The sequence below is a fragment of the Streptopelia decaocto genome (genome assembly GCF_964273445.1).
Source record: "Streptopelia decaocto genome assembly, chromosome: 12".
NCBI lineage: Eukaryota > Metazoa > Chordata > Aves > Columbiformes > Columbidae > Streptopelia > Streptopelia decaocto.
Genome location: NC_138667.1, coordinates 15,876,626 through 15,901,115, shown reverse-complemented (window position 1 = coordinate 15,901,115; position 24,490 = coordinate 15,876,626). Strand labels below are relative to the sequence as shown.

At 36.6% G+C, this 24,490-nt stretch overlaps 1 protein-coding gene across 1 annotated transcript in view; it reads left to right on the top strand.

The window, feature by feature from the left end:
• Positions 1–24,490, top strand: part of DOCK2 (dedicator of cytokinesis 2) — a 169,785-nt gene that overhangs the window by 15,650 nt on the left and 129,645 nt on the right. The window contains exons 7-23 of the mRNA XM_082063591.1: positions 752–887; positions 1,606–1,760; positions 2,375–2,456; positions 2,932–3,067; positions 3,631–3,706; positions 4,659–4,735; positions 5,095–5,220; positions 6,051–6,175; positions 8,594–8,692; positions 10,138–10,210; positions 10,286–10,389; positions 12,116–12,299; positions 12,398–12,495; positions 13,657–13,746; positions 13,998–14,098; positions 16,749–16,883; positions 20,815–20,923. Coding sequence (XP_081919717.1) covers positions 752–887; positions 1,606–1,760; positions 2,375–2,456; positions 2,932–3,067; positions 3,631–3,706; positions 4,659–4,735; positions 5,095–5,220; positions 6,051–6,175; positions 8,594–8,692; positions 10,138–10,210; positions 10,286–10,389; positions 12,116–12,299; positions 12,398–12,495; positions 13,657–13,746; positions 13,998–14,098; positions 16,749–16,883; positions 20,815–20,923 — 1,906 coding nt within the window. The remainder of the gene's footprint in view (positions 1–751; positions 888–1,605; positions 1,761–2,374; positions 2,457–2,931; positions 3,068–3,630; positions 3,707–4,658; positions 4,736–5,094; positions 5,221–6,050; positions 6,176–8,593; positions 8,693–10,137; positions 10,211–10,285; positions 10,390–12,115; positions 12,300–12,397; positions 12,496–13,656; positions 13,747–13,997; positions 14,099–16,748; positions 16,884–20,814; positions 20,924–24,490) is intronic.

Genomic DNA, 24,490 nt, shown 5'->3' with positions numbered 1-24,490 from the left:
AGGTGTCCAGAAGTGTGGGGTTGAGTTGTGACGTGTGAAGGAAACTTGCCAAACTGCAGAGAAGGAATACAGGGGAATGGCAATGGAGGCTGAGTGGGTCATTGGGGGAGAGGAGATTGAACACCAGATCAGATCATCATGGAAGGTGATGAAGATGGCTTGGAGTCCAATACAGGCTGCTTCAACAACATGAGCAGTGCCAAAAGGGCAGCCAGTCCATTTCAGACATTGTGAAAGGTACAGTCCAGCATGAACTAGACCAGTTTTAGGGGGGGGTGGAGGAGAGAAATCCTCGATAGGCAAGAAAGGGTATCTCTTGCCTGAGGTGACACTATGACACTATTGGTAAGAATATGTAGGAGGTATGGAGGCAAGATTTGATTTTTGAATGTTGAGGTAAAAAAAAAAAAGGCATGATTTGTATGAGAGCAAAGGACAACAGAGCATAGTAGCCAGTTGAGTAATGGGACCGGGAGAGTAAGGGAGCAACATAAAAGCAAAAGGTAACAGGAAAATCCTACGCATCCTGATTACATAGGTTATACGTAAAAAGCAGAAAAGATGAAGACTGCTTGGTCATTGAACACGGTGAATCTGTTTTCTGTGATAGGCATTTAAAAGCTTTGGTGACATGACTATAAATTCCTAAAATATATAAATACTGTACAACAACTTGAAAAGAAATTTGAGAGGTTTAGCTAATTTTTTTCAGGAAATAATCCTGACATTTTTGTTTTTTATATTTTTACAGGATACTTGAGCTAGATCTAATAGTTAGAGACGAAGATGGAAATATCTTGGATCCAGATAAAACCAGTGTCATCAGCTTATTTCATGCACATGAAGAGGCAACTAATAAAATCACTGAGCGAATTAAGGAGGAATTGGTAGGAATGACTGGCCCAACTTAATTCTTCTTTTGCTAAAATCAAAATGAAAAGCCGGTACAAGGCTTGAAGGATGTAACCTACCGTAAAAGCTGGTAGATACTTTCACTGACTGAACTAGGAGTAGATTCATGTGTTATAAATACAGCTAAGCCTCAAAATGCGTTAGTTGCATTTGTGTACTGGATTCAGGCTGTGGGCTAGGCTGAAAGCCTGTGTCTAAAGCTGGTTCTAAATCCATTCTTGGATTCCTAAATGAAATACACCTCCTTTTCCATCTGTGGGCTACTCAATAAGCTGATTTGTGTAGCGAGCGGTTCCATACTTGGAGTTCAGGCTGCAAGCTAAGACTAACCAAAGCTCCAAAGATCTTGTGACAACAGTAGTTGTTTGCAATGTGTTGCTGCTTGTTAGTTAGTCTGGAGTTGAAGAATCTTGCACCTTCTAACCTGCTAATGTTCTAGCTTCATAGTAGAAAAGGATGTTGATACACTGGTGAAGCATCGCTGAGGGTCAGGAACTCATTTGCTAGTCATATATTTGCTATTAAGCAATGCCATTCAGAGGAATATACAGGGCAATGCCTATTTGCTGGAAACAAGAATTTTCTATGATTTTTCAAGATTAACTGTTACATATGATTAAAAATTAAAAAACTGCTTGTATCTCACCATGTTAATTAATGGATCTAGCTAATGATTTTTCTCCTTCTGAGTAGTCAAAGGATCAACCAGATTATGCATCATATTCCCGAATGTCTTCATCCCCCACCCACAGCCTCTATGTCTTTGTGAGGAATTTTGTTTGCCGAATTGGAGAGGATGCAGAACTCTTTATGTCACTATACGATCCTCAGAAATCAAGAATTATAAGGTAAACTTTCTTTATTGCGAAAGAGTAGCAAAAAGAGCTGGCCAGAAAGAAGTGAAATAGTTGCCAATATGATAGTATTGTGTACAATATGTAAAGAAAACGAAGAAAAGCAAAAGGAAAGGAAGTGCGGACAGATTTAGTTGTTGGCAGCTACTAAAGAATTCTAGGGTAAGGGATCCCAAATATTTTGACAGGTAATTACCAGATTGAACATTTCAGAATTTTGGAAAAACCTCAGACCATTTAAAAGCGAAGAGATTATTTTTGATGGGGAATGTTGTGGTGTTTGGAGTCAAGTGCTGAAACAGGGGAAGGGGACAAAATGGGAGTAACTTGTAAATTCAAAGATACTTTAAGATTCTGTTGAGTGTTCCCGTCAAACACACTGTGATGATGGTAATGCTTCCTCCAAAAAAGGTGCCATTCCCTCTTAGGTTCAGAACTTATTGATGGTATCTTGTATAGCATTCTACTTGTCTTTTTAGTCTGGTATTAGACTTTAAAAATCACCACAGACTGTTATGCAAACTTTGTTCTGTACTGTGTTTTTAATTTACTGTGGAAGGGAAGAATTTTTAAATCACATGACAATAAGATATTTATCTTAAAAACAGTGAGAACTACTTGGTGAGATGGGGGAGTAAAGGCTTTCCAAAGGAAATTGATATGCTCAACAATCTCAAAGTTGTGTTCACAGTAAGTGTTTTCCAGTTTACCTTACTTTGTATTTGCAAATGGGCTTGTCCCTTCTCTATGGTCACTATCAGAACTCCTGAGGATCAAGCAAGATGAAGGAAGCAGAAGCAGTCTGCAAAACAGAGCAAGATGGCCAATCATGAGTGCTTTAAGGCAGTGACAATGCTTCAGTTTATTGCCTCACAAATTTACTAACGACGTGATATTTTTGCTATCTGTTCTACCTCTTGATTGCTACTCTTTTCCCCATTTATCTTACTTTATATTTTCTCCAAACTTTAAACTGTCAGCTTTTTCATCCTTTCTGTGGGTTCAGTTTGTGGTTGTGTGTTGTGGGTGTTGCTTTTGTTTTATTTATTTATTTATTTTTTTAATTGATTACTGAGGCTCAATTTATTACTGGAGGTCCTGTTTAAATTTCACAGTTTGGTTCTTTCCTAAGTAATATTTCAATTCTTTTTTATTTGTATCATAGGATCTTGGAAACAAAGACCTTAGCAGAGACAAAATTTATTTAGTTTGTCAAATAGTCCGAGTTGGAAGGATGGATCTTAGAGACAGTAACTCGAAGAAATACACACAAGGACTAAGGCGGCCTTTTGGAGTGGCAGGTAACGGATGTATCCTGTGCTGCATCTGAAGGAGGACACAAGGGATACTTGCCCACCCTGGGCCATAGAATGTCTACCGAGATATATTAGAATACAAAATAGCTATATCAACTATCTTCCATATTTAATTTTTTTAAGTCCTTTAAGGCTGCACCTACATTAGCATTCTTCAGGTCAGAAATGTGCTGTTGAATTTAATATCCTAATAATTCATACTTACTGCTGCACAGTGCAAACCAAAGCACAGTACCAGATTATAGAATTCATTGTAAAAGAAATAAAACCAACTGTCCCAAGAGCTCCACCAATGTAATCATACCTGTATTTTCAGGGTTAGACCAAAACTGGCCTGAAGTAATTCTCCCTTTACGCAATGTCATGTTTGTAGTGTGGAGTTTGCACTAAACTAAACAAATCTACCCCTGGTGGGCTACAGTGCTTGCTAGTGAAAAATTTATCTTAACCTTCAGGTGCAAGAACATTAATGTACCTTGTTGATAGATAATAGGAGATATTTTGTGATGCTATTATATGTTTTGATGATTTTTCTTTTCCTCTTCTAGTAATGGATATTACAGACATCATAAAAGGAAAAGCTGAAAGTGATGAAGAAAAGCAGCATTTCATTCCTTTTCACCCGTAAGATAGTCATAGATGTCTTTTTTATATGCATAAAAATATTTCTATATATTTTTGCTTTAACGATCTGAAATGTTTCGAGAATTTTATTTTAATAATTTTATGTTGTAATAGTGCTAATTATTTAAATACCTCTAAAAGACATTTAAGACTTGACAGGGGTTACTGGGCATGTAAAAAGATTGTATATTTCTATGAATGTGCTCCTTCACACAGTTGGTACCATGTCCTATTTAACAAAACCCAAGTTTAATAGTTATACATACCCAACAGCAAGCTTGACAAGTATGGATAACTAGTAATTTATGTGCTTCAGTCTGTTTTGAATGTGAGAAAAATCTGAGTAAAAATTTGGCTTTGGTTTAAAAGAGCTTGAGCTGTCATACACTAACTAACTACCTTCAGAGAAACAAAAGTCAGACCAGCTGCCTAAAATGTGATACTCACAGATCGGATGCAGTTCTCACTGGAAACGTATTTGTGCATTCTACATAGCACTGCTGCTATCTACTATGGAGACCAAAAACTGTTTACAATTCCATCCAACATATTTGTTACGTGAGAGTTTATTTTCTAATTTCAAAAGTAGCTGAAGAAAAAAAATCCAAGTTGATCCACCAGGCTGTTTATCCGGGAAGCTGGACTGGACTGGCATGTTGGTGAACGCGTTCAGGTTGTGCATGCCTACAAAATGCAAGCCTTTCATATTGTCACTCTGTCACAAAATGCCGTTCCTAAAGTTGTCGATTTAATCTTTTTTTCACTTCAGTGTGCCTATAAGCTTAATGGGTGAGTGGTCTGCAGCTTGGAGTGAGAGGTAATGAAATTACAGAATGTATAATAAGGTCAAGTACTGCAAAGATGACTGAGGGCTGTCTGTCATTCATGTTCTTCATGTTGTTTGATATATTTAGCACTTAATTCCTAGCAGACATCGTTTTTTCTCCTGCAGGGTAGTGGCAGAGAATGACTTTTTACACAGTCTCCTAAGCAAAGTCACTGCATCAAAAGGAGACAGTGGTGGACAAGGTAAAGTAGATTATTTTTTTTTTCTTTAAGTAAAGTAACAAGTAATTTTTCTGGCACTTCATTTTATATTGTTTCCATTCTAGAGAAAGGCTTTCCTGTTAGAGCCTTAGCAGCACCATGGAGGTGGGTCAGCGCTGAAGCTGCAAGTCAAGAATCATGAGTTTGTTGCAGAATCTTAGGAGCTATTTAAATTAGTAGCTACAGTTTTGCATTATAGAGTTCTTTCACCTAAAGGAAACGGGGGAAGTCAATTCTTATCACCGTTTTGGTGGGTAGAAGAAGCAACCATCTGAAGACAGATTACTTTTTCTTTTTCCCCTTACCATAAATGTAATATATATATTTTTTTCTCTTAATAGGTGTCTGGGTAACTGTGAAAATGCTTGTTGGAGATGTGATTCAAACTAGGAAGGACTATCCGCATCTTGTAGACAGAACCACAGTTGTTGCTAGAAAGCTAGGGTTTCCTGAAATAATCATGCCAGGTACGAGGTGCTTTATTCTCTAATGGGAATGGATATTATTTCATTCCCTGGGTTAATGAGCATCAGCTGCAGCCTTACTTATTTACTGCTGTAAGGGGTAACTCAGAAGGTCATTAGAATTCACGCTTCATTGTAAGTTTTGTTCCAATATTAGAGGCTTATGTAAAATAGTGAAATCCTTGGAAAGTTTTTTTAGTACTTAAATAGAAGAAATAAAATTAAGGCAGTAAGGGATAATCCCAGCTCCTTGTACATAGCTTACTTGTGTTCTATGTAGATTATGGTGGATGCTTACTTGAATTTTAAATTAACTTTATTTTCATTTAATAATTATAATGAACGTGAGTTCACAATCTCTTTTTTCCATTTGTGATATTGTCCAATTGAAGTCACTCACTGCAGTATTCCTTTTAAAAAAATAAACAGCATTCCCCACATCAAATCCTTCAAGTCAACTCTCGATACTTTAAAAAGTCATATTAATTTGTTCACAGGAGAAAACGCAAATCTGAAGCTCCCTCTAGAAAGAGAGCTGAGCATTTGGGGAAAGTTCAGTAACGACATAATGGGCCACTTCACCAGCAGGTGTCAGTGCAGGACGAGAATTGCTTCAAGTCACTTCGAGGACCCTCATTTGGTTCACAGAATCACAGAATCACACTGTAGTATCTTTTCAGTTAAGAATAACAGAGCTGAAAAGTTAATTTCAGGTGGAAAATAAGACACTTGTATCTGTTTCAATGCAGAAAGAGGTACTCTTGTGAAGTTGTTGACCCTATGCTCTCACAGCTTTTTCATTGATTTTTTTAATCTTTCCATTTCTTTTTTAGGAGATATAAGAAATGACATTTACATTACATTGCTGCATGGAGATTTTGATAAATACAATAAAACAACTCAGAGAAATGTGGAGGTGATAATGTGTGTCTGTGACGAAGAAGGAAAAGTGGTGCCAGTAAGTTTTCTTTTTTCTGTATGATAGACATAGAAATGAGTTACATTTATAAGTAAGCCTTAAACTTACAATTTTTTATAAAATACCATTGTTAAAAATATTGCAGTTCCCATCCTGAGCCATCTTGTGAAATCTTGTGACTGATAAGTTTTATGATGTTTAAAGTGACGCATCTATTAAGGTCCTATAAATGTCTTGTATAAAGCTGTAATGAGGACTACCACTGAATGACCTATTTTAGCTGTGCTAAGGAACAAGTGCTATTTTTGACAATTACTGCATTCTTACTCTAGGGTTTTTCTTGTGGAAATTCCCAGAGGAATACAATTTGTAGATTTAAATGTTTAAGTACCATTTCTGCTACATAATAAACCCTTGATTTGTGCAAGGAAGACTGTGTCATTGTTCCTTGGATGAATTACATGACAAATAATTAGTGACAACAGAGGAGTGTGGATGCTGTACATAGGCAACTTAAATATTTACAGTGTCTTTTTGCTTATCTGTTCCTGTTTTAAGGAATTTTTGTATTTTCCTTAAGGATTTTTAAGACCAGTTCAGTATTCAGGGGGATTTCTGGCCTTTCCTTTTCTGAGTTTTATACTGTTCACTAAATCAGTACTGTGATCATGAGGGTGAAATCACACTGACACTTCTTGAGATAAAATAAAGATGGAGTAACTCATTATGGTTCATGACTTGCTGAAATGTGTTTATGAACTACAATTAAACGCTTGACCTAAACTGTAACTTCAAAGCTCGGATGAAGTAAATGGTAAACTCATGTAACGCTTAGCGTCCACACGACGAGTTGTAATCCTGATTACAAAACGCTACCTGTACCTCTGAAAACACATGACTTGCATGTCCAGAAGTTAGCTCTGCTGTGGAATCGAAGTCACCAACCTCTGCCCTGTCTATTCACAGCTAATAAGCTTAAATACATATACCAAAGAATTACTTAAAGAAATTAACCTATTGTAATGCATTCAGTCTTGCATTCCAAGTTTATGTTCATTTCTGCATATGCATCGTTTCTCCTAGCGCTGGGAGAAAGTGGATTTGTCACTCTATGATCTCGAATGTATGTTCAAATCATGACTCTTTTCTGTGGGTGATACGTCTTAGACTTGTTTAAATGACAATTTTGAGGAGTCAATTGAAGTGCTGTTGAATGTAACTAATAACAAAAGTAACAGTTTTCCCCTTTTAGCCTTCAAAATCTAAATTAATACCAATAAATTTTGAAACCCATTAATTTATATTTATTTCAATGTTTCTAACTACCCACAGATGAAAACAGGTTTATGTTCACTAATCAGGAAACTCATTGGCTCTGTTAGGTATCACACTAGCTTCAGCTGAAGAGCTAGCACTAGATTTACAATTTTAAGTAAAAGGCCTTTTATTCCAAATAAATGTCACAGGATACGTTCAAACAAGTTGGTGTAGAAACCTTGAGAAATCTGGCTTCAGGCAGATGAGACATACCTTTCTTCGGTTAAATTGCTCTGACCAGACCTTACAAATCATCTTTGGGTATCAGCATCACAGCCTTCTTGTTTCAAGGCATCGTGATGATCCCCACCAGGGGAGGTTTAGATTGGATATTAGGAGAAAATTCTTCCTGGAAAGGGCTGTGGGGCATTGGAACAGGCTGCGCAGGGCAGTGGTGGAGTCACCATCCCAGGAGGGGTTTAAAAAGGCATTTAGATGAGGTTCTTTGGGACATGGTTTAGTGCTAGATTTACTTCATGATTGGGCTCGATCATCCTGTGGGTCTCTTCCAACCAAAATGATTCTATGGTGTTTGAAGCTGCCTTCAAAGATTCACTGTATTTTTAGTGTGAAAATTGCACCTTTGCAGTATTTAGTGTAGCTTATATAAGGTTAGTTTCATCTGTGCCTGGATGAAAGGCCCTGTCCTTCTGGAACTGAGGGGCCACAACTGGACACAATATTCCAGGTGTGGTCTCCCCAGGGCAGAGCAGAGGGGCAGGAGAACCTCTCTGACCTACTGACCACCCCCTTCTAATCCACCCCAGGTACCATTGGCCTTCCTGGCCACAAGGGCACAGTGCTGGCTCATGGTCATCCTGCTGTCCCCAGGACCCCTAGGTCCCAGAATCACAGGTCCCTTTACCCTACACTGCTCTCTAATAGGTCATTCCTACCTTACACTGGAAGCGGACCCGGTGCTGGCCCAGCCTGGGGTGTTGCAGCCCAGGCCAACAGAGGGTGCAGCTCTCGTGGGGCTGGCGGTGCTGAGGTGAAGCCGCCATCATGGGCAGGGATGGGAATCCCGGGGAAGGCTCTGGGTCGGTGCCTGCCTGGGCTGGTTGGTTTTGCTCAAGTCATAGAACTTCACACAAAGTTAATGAGCCACTAAGCACGGTTTTCTTCCTTTCTTTTTGTAAGAATGCTGTCTGCCTGGGAGCGGGGGACAAACCTGTGAGCGAATATAGGTCAGTTCTTTACTATCAGGTCAAACAGCCTCGTTGGATGGAAACGTTAAAGGTATGGTGTAGGTGATTTTCACTTTTTTTTCCACTTTGTTTCTTGCTACCTCACATAGAGCTTTGTACAGCATCAACTTTTTGTAAAAAATAATGTAGTCCCAAATACAGCTGGAAGGATGGAGCCTCAGTCATACGTCAGTTATTAGAGATACATGGTTACTGAGGCTTAAAACTTGGCCTAGAAAACAATGTAAGATTTTATTTAGCAAAGCAGATGAGCTCTTATTAGATAACCTTATATCCTAACATGGCTCATAAAAAATAGTGCATTTGCTCCTATTTGGTGAAACAGTGGAGATGAGCTTGAATTGCATGACCAGAAACTAAACTGAAACAAAAAACATATCCCACACACCTAAATATTACAGTTTAAGAGAGAAAAGACTGTCTTGGATTTGGAGACAGACCAATAATTATCCAATTTAGGTTTAGTATCTTTGACTGTAAAATGCCCAGAAACTTGTAGTAGTTCTTATCGAGCATGCCTCAGGCTTGCTAGCAAGCATACTTTTTTGAGGACAAGTCTTGAAGAGGATATTGTCATGTATATTAAAACTGTGATTAGTACACTAAGGTATATTGCTGAAATTGAACAGGACAGGAAGGAAATGGAAGTATAATTTGAAACAAGCTTATTAGTTGTTTTGAAAACATTGAACCATTCTGTTTTTTGCTTACTGTATTAGATTCTTGCTAAGCTTATTCTGTAATTCAGACGTTTATACAGAATCATTAACAGCAGATCCTTCTGAAAAGCATAGTTAAGGTGAAGGAGTGTTATTCAGTAACATTTGTAAAGAAAAGTTGTGAATGAACACAAATGAATACAAGTCTTATCGAGTTCAGAGTTCTAAAACTTGAAATATAACAACTTGTACTTTTTCTTATGCAGCTGGCCTTTATTGTTGTACATTTGTTATGAGTGGGTATGGTATTTTAAGAATAAAGCAGTCATGAGTTTCTGGGATTCTACTCAACCCTTTGAAACGGAATTTAATAACAAAAATGTACTTAATTTATTTCACTAGAATTTTCTTAACTTTTTCACTTGTTTCTTAAAGTGGTTGTCAGTCCATGTATAAGAAATGTGGAATTTTCATAGTGCAGAGGTGTTGCATAATTCTATATGGTTAAGGGAGTAGGTAATAAGACTGCAATATACTTTCTAGCATACAAGCACCTGCGTGCTTTAACTCACTGGGTTCAGTGCCTCGTTTCTTTGGTGGTGCTAGACTTTGAGCAAAGTCCAACAGGTAACTGCTTATAAGCCACCTCTTCTTCTACTGTGATCAGCCTCAATTGTTTTAAATGGTCTTTGAAAGGCATTATGGACTCAGCAGAAGCGGTGCTTGTTTATTCTAGGATAGGAGCTCACTACATGTGAAGTTACCTGCTCCCCTTGCCCCCCATAACTCTATTGATTGTTTTCTGATTTTACAAAAGGTAGCTGTCCCCATTGAAGACATGCAAAGGATACATCTGCGCTTCATGTTCAGACACAGGTCATCTCAAGAGTGTAAGTAGGGAATTTTTACTTGAGTGAACTTTAATCCATCGGTGGGTAGTCAACTGAAAATGTTTTGCTTTGCAGCTAAAGACAAAGGAGAAAAGAATTTTGCAATGGCCTACATAAGACTAATGAAGGAGGATGGAACAACTCTTCAAGATGGAACCCATGACTTGGTAGTCCTAAAGGTATTGGATCAATTTTTTCCTTTCTTTCCCCCACGGGACACCTTTTTTCACACTGTTGTCTTTGACTGCATTGTTTATTTTCTTAGTGCTAGGATAAATTTATTTTTCTATCAAAGAGAAATATTATGTTTTTCATTTAAACACAGAAATGATCTAACTTCCTCCATGGTCAGTAAACATGGCTCTACATTCTAGTTAGAGAGAGGCATTATCCTAAGCACTATGAAAGACAATTGCTCTTTCTACTATTTTTACTGAAGTTTGTGCTTTTGCCCTTCTGTAGTATGGAGGAGGTCTTGTTAAAGCTCAGTACCTGGATGGTGTTCCATTGCTCTTGCTGAAGCGGGAGAAACGTGGTGTTCTGTTTCATTTAGAATCTTTGTCACGTGGGAATGTGATCTTAGGGAACTGGTTGTTTGAAACTGCTCTGTGTAGTTACTTAGGTACAATAGTGAAAGTTTAGGGAATTTGATTTGGGATGTGAATATCAGTTTTGTCTAGCTCTCATTTTTCGCTGAACTGAAGCAGGGAAAAGATACCTCAAGATTTGTTTTTAGTTGGTGTATTGTGGTGTTTTGTGTTTGTGTGTGGGTGGTGGGTTTTTTGTTTGTTTTGTTTTGTTTTTTTCCTTCCCTTGGAGAATAGTGTCTGTCAGGAATTAAGAACCAGAAATCACTTCCAAGACAGAAGAATTTTTGCTTTAGGTGTTTATTAATGTTCTTTCCGTGAAACTAGTTTGCTATAACATTAAATTAGTAAGTGAGATGCATAGAACTAAATCAAGTTGTTTAGGTAGTCCAACAAAGATTAATGGCAGTGTATAGTTATTTATCTTCTCTTCATTGATACCAACACTGATAAATACTCAGACCGGAAGGAAAATAATGATCACATTGTATGGCTGTGTGGTTAATGTTGGTTGTGAAATTTCATCTTATTAATTCCTGCATCAACCTTGTAATTTTTCCCTAAGCGACACCTTAGATGAGGAATGCTAAACAGAGTTGACCTAGTTTATGTTAGGGAGAAATGGACAGATTTTCTGACATATGTTTGCCTATTCTAGCATTAAAAACAGTAATTGTAAGCTGTAAATGTTTTAAAGAGTCGTACATCTGGCCTCTCAAAATAAGTGATTTGAAAACTGCGAAGTTTAAACAGTGTACTTCATTTTTACTGCCTTCGGGTGTTGAATCTTTTCAAGAGACTTTTGGACAAAAATTTGAAGTCTTTTCCCCATTGTCTATCTAACTTGTCTCAGAGGAAGTCAAGATTCTCTTCTGGTTCCAGAAATTCTGAGAAGTAATGATTTGGCAAGCTTGATACAATCTTAAAATGCTGTCTGTTTTGCTGCATAAGGGTTTTGCCTGTCTGTCTAGGTCTCTTTGTGGTCAATTTGTAGTCTATGCCCTGTGTACAGTATTCAAGGTGATGCTCAGTAGTCTATTGTGTTCTGTAGCTACTGACATTTTTATGAGAAATCAGCTCTTGCTGTTAGTGATGTAACCCCTCATAGCTCCTTACTGCACCTTAAAACACGTACTTTTATAACTTCAATGTAGTATTTTCCCTGCGTAGTCATTGCAGCCTTTCTTGCTGACCAACATTGACATGTGCTTTACTTTGACAAATCATGCTAGGACATGGACGTTTTTTATCCATTATCCAAGTCTAATTTTAAATCCAGTGGTGTGAAATATGTAATGCATAGTATGTTGTTTTTCAGGGGGACAGTAAAAAAATGGAGGATGCTAGTGCTTACTTGACATTACCTTCTACACGTCAACACGTGGAAAATAAAGGAGCAACCCTACTCAGGAACTCAAGTATTGTAGGGGGGCTTTCAGTAAGCTCACGAGATGTGTTTTATATTTCAACTCTTGTTTGTTCTACGAAGTTAACTCAGAATGGTATGTATCTTCTGAACAGCTAGGAGTTCTAGAAGACATTTCCACAACTGATTAATCATATTTTAAGTGTTAATATCTGCCAATTTATCTTCTATTAGTGGGCTTATTAGGTCTCTTGAAGTGGCGTATGAAGCCAGAGCTGCTTCAGGAGAACCTGGAAAAACTGAAGATTGTGGATGGAGAGGAAGTTGTGAAGGTACATCTTTGTATAAGTGTTCCAATAATTGTTAGTCTTGATGTCCCTTCATACCATGGCAGAAAAAACGCTGCATAGTTTCAAAAAGAAACTGGGGGGTCAGTTTGGGTAAACATAAACATAGTAGTATTGGCTACTATTAGGCGGTGGAGATTTGCAAGATTACTAGTCAAATATGCCTGCTTTCCTGGTAATTAATTTATTAGGATCCTTTTCTGCTTTCTGTTGTTTTATTTTGCTGGAAATTTTGTGCATGGATAGAGAATTCAATAGTGAGAGTATTATTTGGAGTCATTGTTGCTTTGATCAGGTGTTTGCTTATATGTCACAGGTAAACTTTAATTTTGAGCATGCACAGAAAGTTTTCTTTAAAGAATTGATAGGATATGAAGGCAATAACAGTAAAATATTTTCCACAATCTCTACAAGTATCTGCTTTTGTCTATCTGAAACATCACAAACAATCCCTCTTGATTTCTTTACAATTCTTAATATTAATTTACATGTTGATTTTTTTAAGAAAGTTTCTTATGTATCCAGTGAAGTGCCTTGTTAATTTAATTGAGTATAATATGAATAAACACTTGTTAATATTTTGGAAAGCAGCAGGCTCCAGTATTCAGGTTAGGAGTCTATTACATTTGTGTTACTCTTCATAAGCATTAGATGCCTCTCTGGAGAAAAGGAAGAAGAACTGAAAGGATGGTGTTTTGTTTTGTTTTTTAGCCAAACGAAGATTTGGTTCCCAAGTCAGTGGCTGCTTTCCTTTGGTTTAAAGCAGGCTTTGAATCAGACCACAGAAGTATGAAGAGTCTTTTTAATCATCATATGTGTGTGAACACAGCAACTATTAATCTGTGTCACTAAGGAACTAGGAATGCAGTTTGAGATAGTTATGTCACTTGTATGATATTTTTAGATTTTCCATAAGCTTTGAGCTAAGCATATATTATTGTTTGCTCATGTATCTGTGGATGTAGGTTCTTAAAACTGAAGAAATTAGAGCCTAATTCTTGAAATGTTACTGAATTTAAGTGATGTTTCAGTGAAGGCCTTTAAAATTCAAACTTGAGAGAAACCAAGACTGCTATCTGAAAACTGACTTGTGAGATTTTTCGAGTTGAATTGGTTGCCAGTTTGTCATTTCATGTTGTTCTATAGTTCCTGCAAGACACGCTGGATGCCCTATTTAACATCATGATGGAACATTCACACAGTGATGAGTATGACATCCTTGTCTTTGATGCATTGGTAAGAATCAGCTCCAAAGGATTTTATTTGTTGAAGTAAGGAACCTTATAATTTTGAATAAGCTATCAGGTTGTTTATTTCAGAGAATTAGTTTTAAAATCTCTGTAGAACTGATGAAATGTCACTATTTGACTGAAAAGCAGGTTTCTTTAGAAACAAATTGTGAATTATCACAAATATTTCAGAAGACTAGTACTGACATTTAAAATGTGACTTTATGAAAAATGCTAATTATGTCCATGTCTGTTTAGATATATATCATAGGACTCATTGCAGACCGTAAGTTTCAACATTTTAATGCTGTTTTGGAAGCATATATCCAACAGCATTTTAGTGCGACACTGGCGTACAAGTAAGTTTGTTTCCTTTTCTTTTTTCACTTTTTTTCCTGAACCTCCACCATTACATTAGAGAAAGTAAATCCTGTTTGTGACTTTTCTGATGTAATTAATGATGACTGCTTCTTTGCTGCTGTTTGCTTATCTGGAAACAAACCTGGCTGTGAGACATTCGCATAAGTATAGACAAATAGTAATTGACGTGGGGTTAAATGCCTCTTTGGCAGTCATTTTTTCTTGTCTGGATTGTGCTGTGTCTGAGCAGTTCACCTGCATCCTGTCAAATTTGTCAAAACACACTTTGCTGTAAAGCCTCTCTCTTTACATTTCTGGCCTTTACCTGAAATCTCTTAAGTGAGGACTTGAGGATATCCTTCACACATTTATATAGGTTTTTCACATATTCTTTTACAGCGAACAAACTTATAGGGAAAAAAGTTGTTGCGAACTATCAAGCCTTCATATGCAGTTCACAGTCTGATGTTTTCACTGCATCAAACTGGAATTCTGGTATTTGTTACGCGCTCTGCTGTGAATTGGAGTCTTGGTATTAATATTTGTTATGCGATCGTGCCAGTGGGTAGATGGACAGACTATTGGTGCTGGTTTGCTTTTTATTTTTGGAGCTTGCAGGTAATGCCCAGATGGGAAGACATGGATTCATAGAAGAGAATAAAAACTGTTGAATCATGTTATGCAGTAAACTGAATGCTGGATTCCTACTTGATTTTAAAAGAGTTTTTACTGATGATGGTAGGATAAAATGCTTTGAATGGTGAAGAAAGGTAACATCTTCACATAGTGCTCATCTTGGTGTAGTGCTGTAACAGGATAGATGTATTTTTTAATCTACCTGAAGTCTTGTTCTGGCAGCTAATGGAGTGGCAGATTGAAGCAGAACTTTAATTTGGGATGCGAATAATAGATGGAAGACTTTAGCTGAAGATTTGGAATAGCTGAGGATATCTTGTGGTGTCCTGTGCTGACTTTGCATTAGTTCCAACTCAACAGGAAATGTCAGACAGATCGTGTGTTAGAACATTAGTTTCCTAGAACTGAAAGGCAGTGGTGCACAATCAATCCTTTCTCGCAATCTAGGAAAGCTGAAGTTAGCATTATTGGGCTCGGAAAGCTCAAGCTCAGCTACATGATCTTCCTTAGTTCTCCTTCACTCCCTATGTAATAAGCACATGTAATTTAATGCTTTATATTATTGTGAAAAAAGAGAAGGTTGGGTATGGAACCTCTCAGGACAGCCTTATTTGCTTAAAGCATTTCTAAGACTTACCTGACTGGGATTTTCAGATGACTTCAGATGACACTTTGATTAAGTGGAGATGCAAAATAACTTTTATGATGGTTCCCCATATCATGAGTTTTCTTGGCAACATAGGTTCCATCATGGAAGATGTACTCTGTTTCAAGAATCATTTATGAAATAAACAAATAGCTGTATGTGGCCTAACTCATAGTTAGGAAGGAGATATTATGTCCTAGATGTATTATGACCATGTTATGATAAGGTATTTTTGCCAAACTGTATTTATTCAGTTACTATGTAGTCATATATTTGTACCTAGCTTTTAGAGTTCTGAGTGCGCTTAATGTTGACAGTTGAGGGACCTCCAGGGAAGCTATAAAAAGGACTAAATGGAAGCACACAACGGATGTCATGCCAAGAAGGCTGAGAGGCTGAAAGCATGATATTTGGTCCTGAAATACGAATTAAACTAGTGCAGTGGCGCTGAGGATGTGTCGATTAGTTACACAGACAGAGATGTGCACACACACACATCTGCCTGCCTATCTGCCTGCCTATCTGCCTACCTACCTACCTACTTATCTACCTATATTCTGTGCAATTCTTGAAGCTGCTATTTGCATGCAAGTATATTCCAAATATCATGGTGGTCAAGTACTATTGTTTCATCAGTCCAGTTGGTGAACTGTTAAGTTTAATTAACGTACTTGTGCTGGTTTGGTTTTTGTTGTTGGCTGGTTTTATTTGTTTAGTGTATGGACTGGTAGGTTTCCATTTTTGTGGTGGTATAAGAAAAGAATCAGCCACTCATCTTAAGGCTACATTACAATTAAGATTATGTTATTAATATTAGTTTAATTGTTTAAGATTAAATTTAACTATAAACTAAGGGAGTTATTCTTAGATTAGATTTTGCATTTTTTTTAGCAGGTTGTGTGTTTAGCAAAAATATTGCCTTTGGATACAAAGCAAGGAAATGTTTAGCTATAAAGAACAGATATTGCTGTGTACCAGAATATTGTACTATTTACATGCAGTTAATTTAAAGCATGTAGTGGTGTTTAATCACTGCTTAATGTAGGTAGGCAGAAGTAACATTTTGTGTTACCTTGTGCGTGTATATGAAAAATTTCTATAAAAGTACTTTCAAGATTGTGTAAAGTTATGCTACTGTTTCAGATTTCAGATTGCTTTCTTGCTTGCACAGTTAAGAATTTGCTTGTCATTTGTTTATACTGATAGAACTTGTGCAACATAAATGCAAAAATACATGCAGTACATTTTGTTGTGTGTGCTTGACTAAGCATAAACATTTATTTCGAGTAGCCAAACAAGTGTTGTGGGTTTGGTTGTTTGTTTTGTTTTGTTTTGAAGATGGTTTAAAAGATGTTCTTTAACTTCAGGAAATTAATGACTGTTCTAAAGACTTACTTGGATACCTCCAGCCGAGGGGAGCAATGCGAGCCTATCCTAAGAACTCTGAAAGCACTGGAATATGTTTTCAAGTTCATTGTTAGATCAAGGACATTATTTTCACAGTAAGTACCTCGGCTATTTCCATTTAACTAGTAGTTCACTATCAGAAATAGAAGTAGACCTGAGAATAAAAAAAAATGTTCCAGAACAGAGCTGTATTCTTTGTTCTTACAAATAGAATATAAAATCTGGCATTTGGCCTAAAATACATTCCTGAGGTATGTTTTAGAGAGGGGATCTTCAAAAATCTGCTTTCTGGTTCACAGAGCTAGTTCCAGAGATCTATTTAGTAATAGCAACTGATTTCAAGGCATGATTATTCTTTGCATCAGATGACTTGACCTAAGACCAATGGAGAGCCAACGTTGTGACAGGCGGCTTGAAGCTGGATGCTTGTCCTTGAGATTATGGTTTTCAGCGCAGACTGTGTATAGAATGATGTAATTTTCAGTAATCGTTGTACAACTGATTTTAGGATTTCAGTTCTCCAGTTAAGGAATTTATAGGAAAGACTCAATGGACTACGTATACATAAGTAATATTTAGAAGTGTTGTTCAAGTTTAGGGAAAAGAGGGATGGGGAGAATGAAGATGATGAAAGCTGGAAGGAGAAAATCATGGTAACTGTGTCCCCCACTTCATCCCCTGGCTCTTAAGGGCTCTTCCCACAGACCCTATCCAGATTCTGTTTCTTCTTTTCTTCTTCATCTTTCTCCATTTATTCGTAGCTGGTTTCCCCCTGATGCTTGTGCTGTTGTGCCTCTGCTATAGGACAGAGGGAAGTTTTGCAGTGGCAAACTCAGGAGTATAGGCAGACAGAATGGCTGGATGTTGTTTGTGACTGGCAGTCAACAGAACAGAAAGGTGATCTGGTTTATCTGTCTTTTGTTCAGTGGGAGCTCTGATAAAATTTTTCTGTTATTCAACTACCCATTTTAAAAAAAAATCCATGTAGTTTTATAGTTTTTAGAATTAAGTATGTTTGATAAATTATGAAATGTTGGTTGGAGTAGGAGTAGATTGAGAAGTTATTTGCTGCTGGTAGATAGTCCTTTAGAAATATTCTTGTCTCTAGGAATTTACTATTTATAGATGGATACAGATAAAGGTGAAAAGCTGTATAGGGAAGGAGATGGTGCTTACAAGAATATAATATCACTAGCTCAAAAGCTTTATTTTAAATATTTTTAATAGGCATCATGGCAAAAGGGGATGTTAAGAGTTTTGGAGAAGGAAGCATTGTGTAGGGGATTATGGAAATTTCCTTGTATGGATGGAAGTCAGGAAGCAGAGTTTTGTTGCAGGGGGAACTTTGGTCTCTATTTTAATCCCTGGTATTGGCTGGCAGCAAAACGTGTACATTGGACAGTCTGGTAAACTAGGTTATTGCAATATGCTGCATATTCAAGTGATTAGCTACATAGATCTGCTGCTTTGAGTTTTCCCTGTAAATGCCTTATCTGGAGGTCTGAAGCTCTAAACTCTGTTGGACAATTATCATTACTATAGGCACTAATAGCTCTTGCAAATGGTAGTCTCTGGCAAAAATAACAAAACAGTGCGCAGTATAATTTCATAGCGTATTTCTATCTATAAATGTTGTGATCTAACTTCAGCAGTCAATTTGCTTTTGTCAGACTGGTCACGAAAAAGAAGAAAATATGGGGGGGGGAAAAAAGACTAATCTACTTTCTTCCTGTGAGAAAATTTAGGATTTCTGATTACCGCACTTCACTTTCAAGGGTTGAGATTAGCCTTCTTGGAGACAAATATTTTGAGTTAATAGAGCTAAGACAGATCTCTGGGTCATTCTCTAATTTGATGTGCTGCTTAAGAAACTAAGATGCCTTTTTGAAAGGTAGGAGACATTACAAAATGAAATTTGTATAGGAAAGAGAGGAATAATGACTTCTAATATTAGACATAAAATGTGAGACTTTTTTAATCTCGTTGTCAAGCAAATGCATTGAAGATAACCAAGTTCTGCTTTAATTTGCATTCACTGAATCCTGTTGAAGCTATAGAGATGTAATGAAAGCACATTTTTTTTTACTCCAGTCAGCTAAACTAACGTTGTGTCTTGCAGCTGTTTGTTCAGTGACTGTTTTGTAGAAAGGTCATATGTATTAGCCAAAGGTTTACATAATACAGACTCAGAAAACATGAAATGTTTACTTTGCTCCTTTCATTGGCCTAAGGTTATTTTTGGTGGTGAAATTCATGTATGCTGTTGTGATGAAGTTGTTTCCAAGCAAATAATTAGGCATCTTTTAAAATTTCCTTTCAGAACAAGCAATTTTTAAGATGAAATTTAGCACAGAAAATTGTATCTAAATGGAAACTAGATGGTGAATCAGGAAATAGAATTATAATTCTACCTGGCTTAAATTAGTCCTGGTGTAAATTCAAAAAACATTTTTAATACATGTTGTGTGATGCTTCTGCCTCTCTCGTTGCCCCACATGTTTAGTCAAGAAAGCTTCAGATTTCTACTTGCATTAAAAAAAGTGTTCAAGGAACTTGATCTATTTTTTTACAGCGGTGTTGTGTAGTCAGTAAAAGCTGTATCAGTACCTTAGCCAGGTCACTTTAATTAACACTTAGGCTGAGGCAGTCATGTTGTTACCACTTACATGTACTTCATTCCCATTGAAAAATAATTTTGAATAGGCTCCACATGCCATGGTGTCCAGTATGTTAAAAAAAAATAAATCATTTAACCAAAAACCAATCTCCTGAAATATCACTTGATAATGAAGGTGATAACTTTACTATTCAAGTGTGCTTGTACTTCGACTTATTTATTTCAAGATGCCTTTCACATCTAAGTTTTTCTTGCATGCATTTCTATACAGCTATCACATCTCAGCAGGGGTGTACCTCAAGTAGTGTGTATCATATATGTTGCATGCATCTATATATAATTTTTTGCTCTCCATATAACGTTCTGGATCTTAGGGTTTCTTTCTAATAACTGACTTAAGTCTCATTGACAAGCATTGACCTTAGCAGTGCAGAGGCCATGGGCCTAGATAGTATCGCTCTGTGTTTTGCTTTCCTCAAAGCCTCTTGCCAGTCGCTGTATGAATAACAGGGGTTGGTTTGTTTGTTTGTTTGTTTTCCTTGCTGTAGACAAAAGCGCTTGATTTGCCTTTAGTTTTCTTAAGGACTTTAGTTTTGGGTTGAAAAAGAGAAGCACACGACACTGGAACACATGACTTGAAAAAGAGGGATTTTTCTCTTCTGATAGAGAACAGAGTACATCAGAGGTGCAACATTGAATTCACAGTATCCACACACTTCAGGCTTCTCTTGTTGCCTTGACATTTTTCTTAACTTGTTTTTCTCTAACTTTTGACAGCTGTTTCAGGTAACTAATGTGTCACCAATTTTTTTTTTTTGTGTTTATGTAAGGAATATTTAGTATTAATAGCTAGAATGAACAATACAGGAGAGATAATCTGAAAGATTCAAACTTTAGGACAGGGAATGAAGACATAATGGAGTGAGCTTGATATAAATTCACTTTTTAACTTTCAGGCATCAAGTAGAGACCTTTCAGAAAGCAAACTGGTTAATGGAGACAACAAAAATAGTTACTTGAAAAAGTGGCAATAACAGCAGAATAAAGACAGTGATAATATGTGAAAAAAGTCCTAGAGTAGCTCAGTTGTAGTGGGAAAAGAAATCAAAAGCTTTTTGCATATAAATCACTTTGAAAGTGAAGTGACTCTTTTATAAAAAAGTTCCAGTCTGGGAGGTGTCGTTCTTTAAAGGCTTCTAAAATATGAAAATGCTTCTGTTGTGTTCAAGCTGAAGAATTTTTACACAATGCAGTGAAGAGCAGATATAACCCACTGGTGAAATAGCTATGGAGTTAATATTGGATCAACTGATCAACTTATATATTTTTAAGATAATGTTTAATCTGATCCATTTAGGACTATGAAACTTTCTGATTCTGAAAGGATAACCTAATGGATCTCTCAACAGATTGTATGAAGGCAAAGAACAAACAGAATTTGAAGAATCTATGAGGAGACTCTTTGAATCCATCAACAACCTGATGAAAAGCCAACATAAAACTGCCATTTTGTTGCAGGTTGGTGTGTGATTGGAAACAAGTTGGGTTTGTTTTTTCGTGTGGCTTTGGTTTGTGCGCTTTTTGTTTTTGTTCTGTTTAAACTGAGGAAAATACTCTTAGGAAATTTATCCTTTGTGGCTCTTGTGATTCCCCCTCATTAGAAGATCAAGTTGTCTAATAAATTTGGAAGACTAGGTTGGAAAGGTCAGGAGGAGAGACATTCATCTAATTTTATGAATGTAGCGAGGGAAAGAACCAAAACAGAGATGCTGGAATCTTTCAAGGAATCTAATGAAGTGAAGCCTCCAATGGGAGCTGAATGTTTAATTACTGAGTTTCTTCAGATAATGCTAAACAGAGATTGCACTTAGTTTGAAAAGTAAACATAGTATCAGCAGTTTGGAGTTCTGCTATTTAAACAGCTGAAAATAGGATCCAGTTTTCCCATTCATGTCAGTCTTAGTTATTCTAAACTTTGCAATCTGATGTTTTAAGAGAACTGGAAAAGTAGGAGCTATTAAGATCACTAATACCAAATAATTGGTATGTAGTTCTGAATTAAAATGGAAAACTATCAGGGCTTCCTGTTAAGTAGGAAGCAGAAGATTTTATTGGACAATATTGATGCTTCATGCATTTTTATTATGCAGTTATTATATTTATTTGGCTTGACTTTTCCTTTGGGTTTGTTTTGATTCGTTTTGCTGTGACTTCCACTAGAAGTAGAATCCAGTGCAAAAGTTTGTCCTGAATAAATCCTCAGGTGGCTGATCCTGAGATGTGTTGTCTGACACTGCCTAAAGTGTTAATGTGCAGCTGCAAAAGAGCTACAAATGTCAATGCTGCTTTACTTCTATCATACCATGATTACAGGAATCTAAATGCATATGAGAATCATTCGGATACTGTCTGCTGTTATTTAACTATTCTGTAGAGGTCTTCCTGGCAATAGTTTATACATGTGAAACACACTGCATGAGAAGCAGGTGAAACTTTGGAAGAAGAAGAAAAGTCTTTACTACAAAGTAATGCTGAAAGAGAGAGTTTATATAATAATGTTTACTCTTTTGGTACTTGTACTGTATTAATAAGTTAATTAACAAATAGATCTCAGAGGCTTTCATGCTCTTCCGGAGAGGCTTGTCATATAACTGCATGTCTCCCTGCCTTAATCTCAGAATGCTGGGATTGTCCATCTGTGTTTACTGTAATGAGCAGGGTCATTTCTTCTCGAGAGTGACAAGGAGGAGTTGTAGAAGACTGTTTTGCTTGCTTGCTTGTTGCTGGGCCAAATTAATGGGTTTGTGAGTGGCAATACTGAATCTGAAATGGCTGTCAGGTGTGTTTAAAACCAGGTGGTATTGTAACAGTAATGGCAGTATGGCATTGGATGTACTGATGAATGTTGATTGCGTTTACTCTGATTGACATATTTCCATATTTAATGCTAGTTCTTAATATTACACTTGTTCAGCAATATACTATATCTTTTCTGATGCTCTTAGGAAATAGAAGAACCTTGAAAATATAACATCTCTTAGAAGGACCAGACAAAATAAGTCATTGCTAACTTTAATGAGCATGTAAACATGTTTCAAAGATAGACTAGCTATTTAACAGTTATGCTCTGCTCAATTCCATCTTAAACATTAATATTTTGGTTTTCTAACGAGTGCTGTCAGTTGTGAAAAGTGGATCGTATTTATTCACAACCATGAAGCACTAGCAGGCTTTTAAGTATCTAAATCTGTGCCAGCCACTGTAAGTTTTCTTTTTAGCTGAAACATTTCATGGCAGATCTGAGATACTGGTTTATATCATAACTTTGCTGTTGTCCCTATTACTGGTAACTTATACCAACATATTTCTGAAAGAAACCTACAAAGAGATTGCTTTACATACAGTAAATAAAAACTACTGCATTAATGTAATGAAATTCTAGTAGGAGAGAAACAGAATGAGAAGTGTCTATTGGAAAAACAGACTATCAGAACATCAAACCAGCCTTAAATATGTCACATTTGAAGTCATCTTTGATATGAATTCAAGGGGAACATAGATTAGTAGGATCAATTAAATGAGTTCAAGTGGATTACACTCTGAAGATATCAGAGAAGAAAGTTTTAGGAGCTCTGAAGAAAGTTAAAGTAATTTGTTTTCTCATGATGTTGAAACTTAAAATGAACTAGTTTGCAGAGCCTCAGAATGCAAATTCTCAACTCTTATTTCACCCTTGGTTGTCCAAATACCTTTAGCTTTAGAAGATCTAAAGAATTATTTTGAAACCTGAAATGTCAGTCGTTCTCTGCTAATGATTTTTTTTTTTTTTACTTGGAATTCAGTATTTTAGTCAGTAGTAATTTCCCTGTCATTTTTACTGATAGCAGTCATACTCAGATTTGTGTTGAATATTAATTCAGGCAGGAAAATTTTGTTTATAAAATGACATATGCGAAACAGCCCAGTCAGTGCCAGAAGCATTTTACTGTTTCAGTTTATCTTCCGAGTGCTATCTTACTTCCTAATCTGTTACGTGCTGCATGTCTTGACAGCAAGTTAAAAGTCAGCTTTTCAATCTCTCATTCTAAGGCTGGCTGAGGTGGGTAGGTGCTGTGACTTACTGAATTGTTAATTTATTGTTGGTAAACTAAATATTTACATGTAAATCCAAATTAGCCTCTTGTTTTTGGTTTGTTTTACTTCTGGATTTTTGTTTAAAGGTACAGCCAGGATACTTTTCAATTGCAGCATAGCATGAAGACTTTTTACTACAATTAGGATTATCATTTCAATATCCTGATTTAGCTGCTGTTTGAAAGCAACCATATGAACTGGAGAGTGACCTGTTTTCAGGTCCTGGGGTGTAACTTTGTAAAGAGATTGGTCCTTGTAGTCGAGATTCAGAACGTTATAAATCCACTAGTACCAGTTTCATTGTGCATGTGTATGGTAAGGATTCCTACTTTTAAGAGACTTTTCACATATTTTTATTGTGATTGTTTAAAACCATCATTTCAAAATTTATACTGATTTACTGGTCATGGTACTGATCCTCCTACATACTAGACTTAGACCTTTTTTTAACGTATTTGGCAGGTGTGATATTACAGTGTCGTTTCATTTATCAGTTCTTCTCTGTAGTCATTGCTGATGAATTTTTGTAGTTTTCAGAGATAGGTTTTCCTGAAGTCTGTACTTCTAAGGATAGACTTTGTGAAATAAGTTTCCAGAACCTGCAAATAGTTTGGTCAAGGGGGAATCTGGAAGTGAGAGGGAGTAGGGAGGTGTTAGTACCTTCTTTCCTTTCTCTTAGCGTTAAGGGGAAAATCCGTCATTTTCTGCAGATATGTTTTTTGTCTGTGTAAATTCACCTGTGTTTCTGGGAACAAAATTTGATGAATTATTTTTAAATTTCAGATTATATGTTTTTATGAATTTGTACTGTTGATGTCTGATTTGTAGTGAGTGTGCCCTTTCATTGACCAGCTTGTACTTTCAACCTTGAATTACAAATCAAGCACCAGCTTCTTTTCCAAAAACTGTTCTGTCTCCCAATGGATACACCACGTTCGACCTACGGATGGT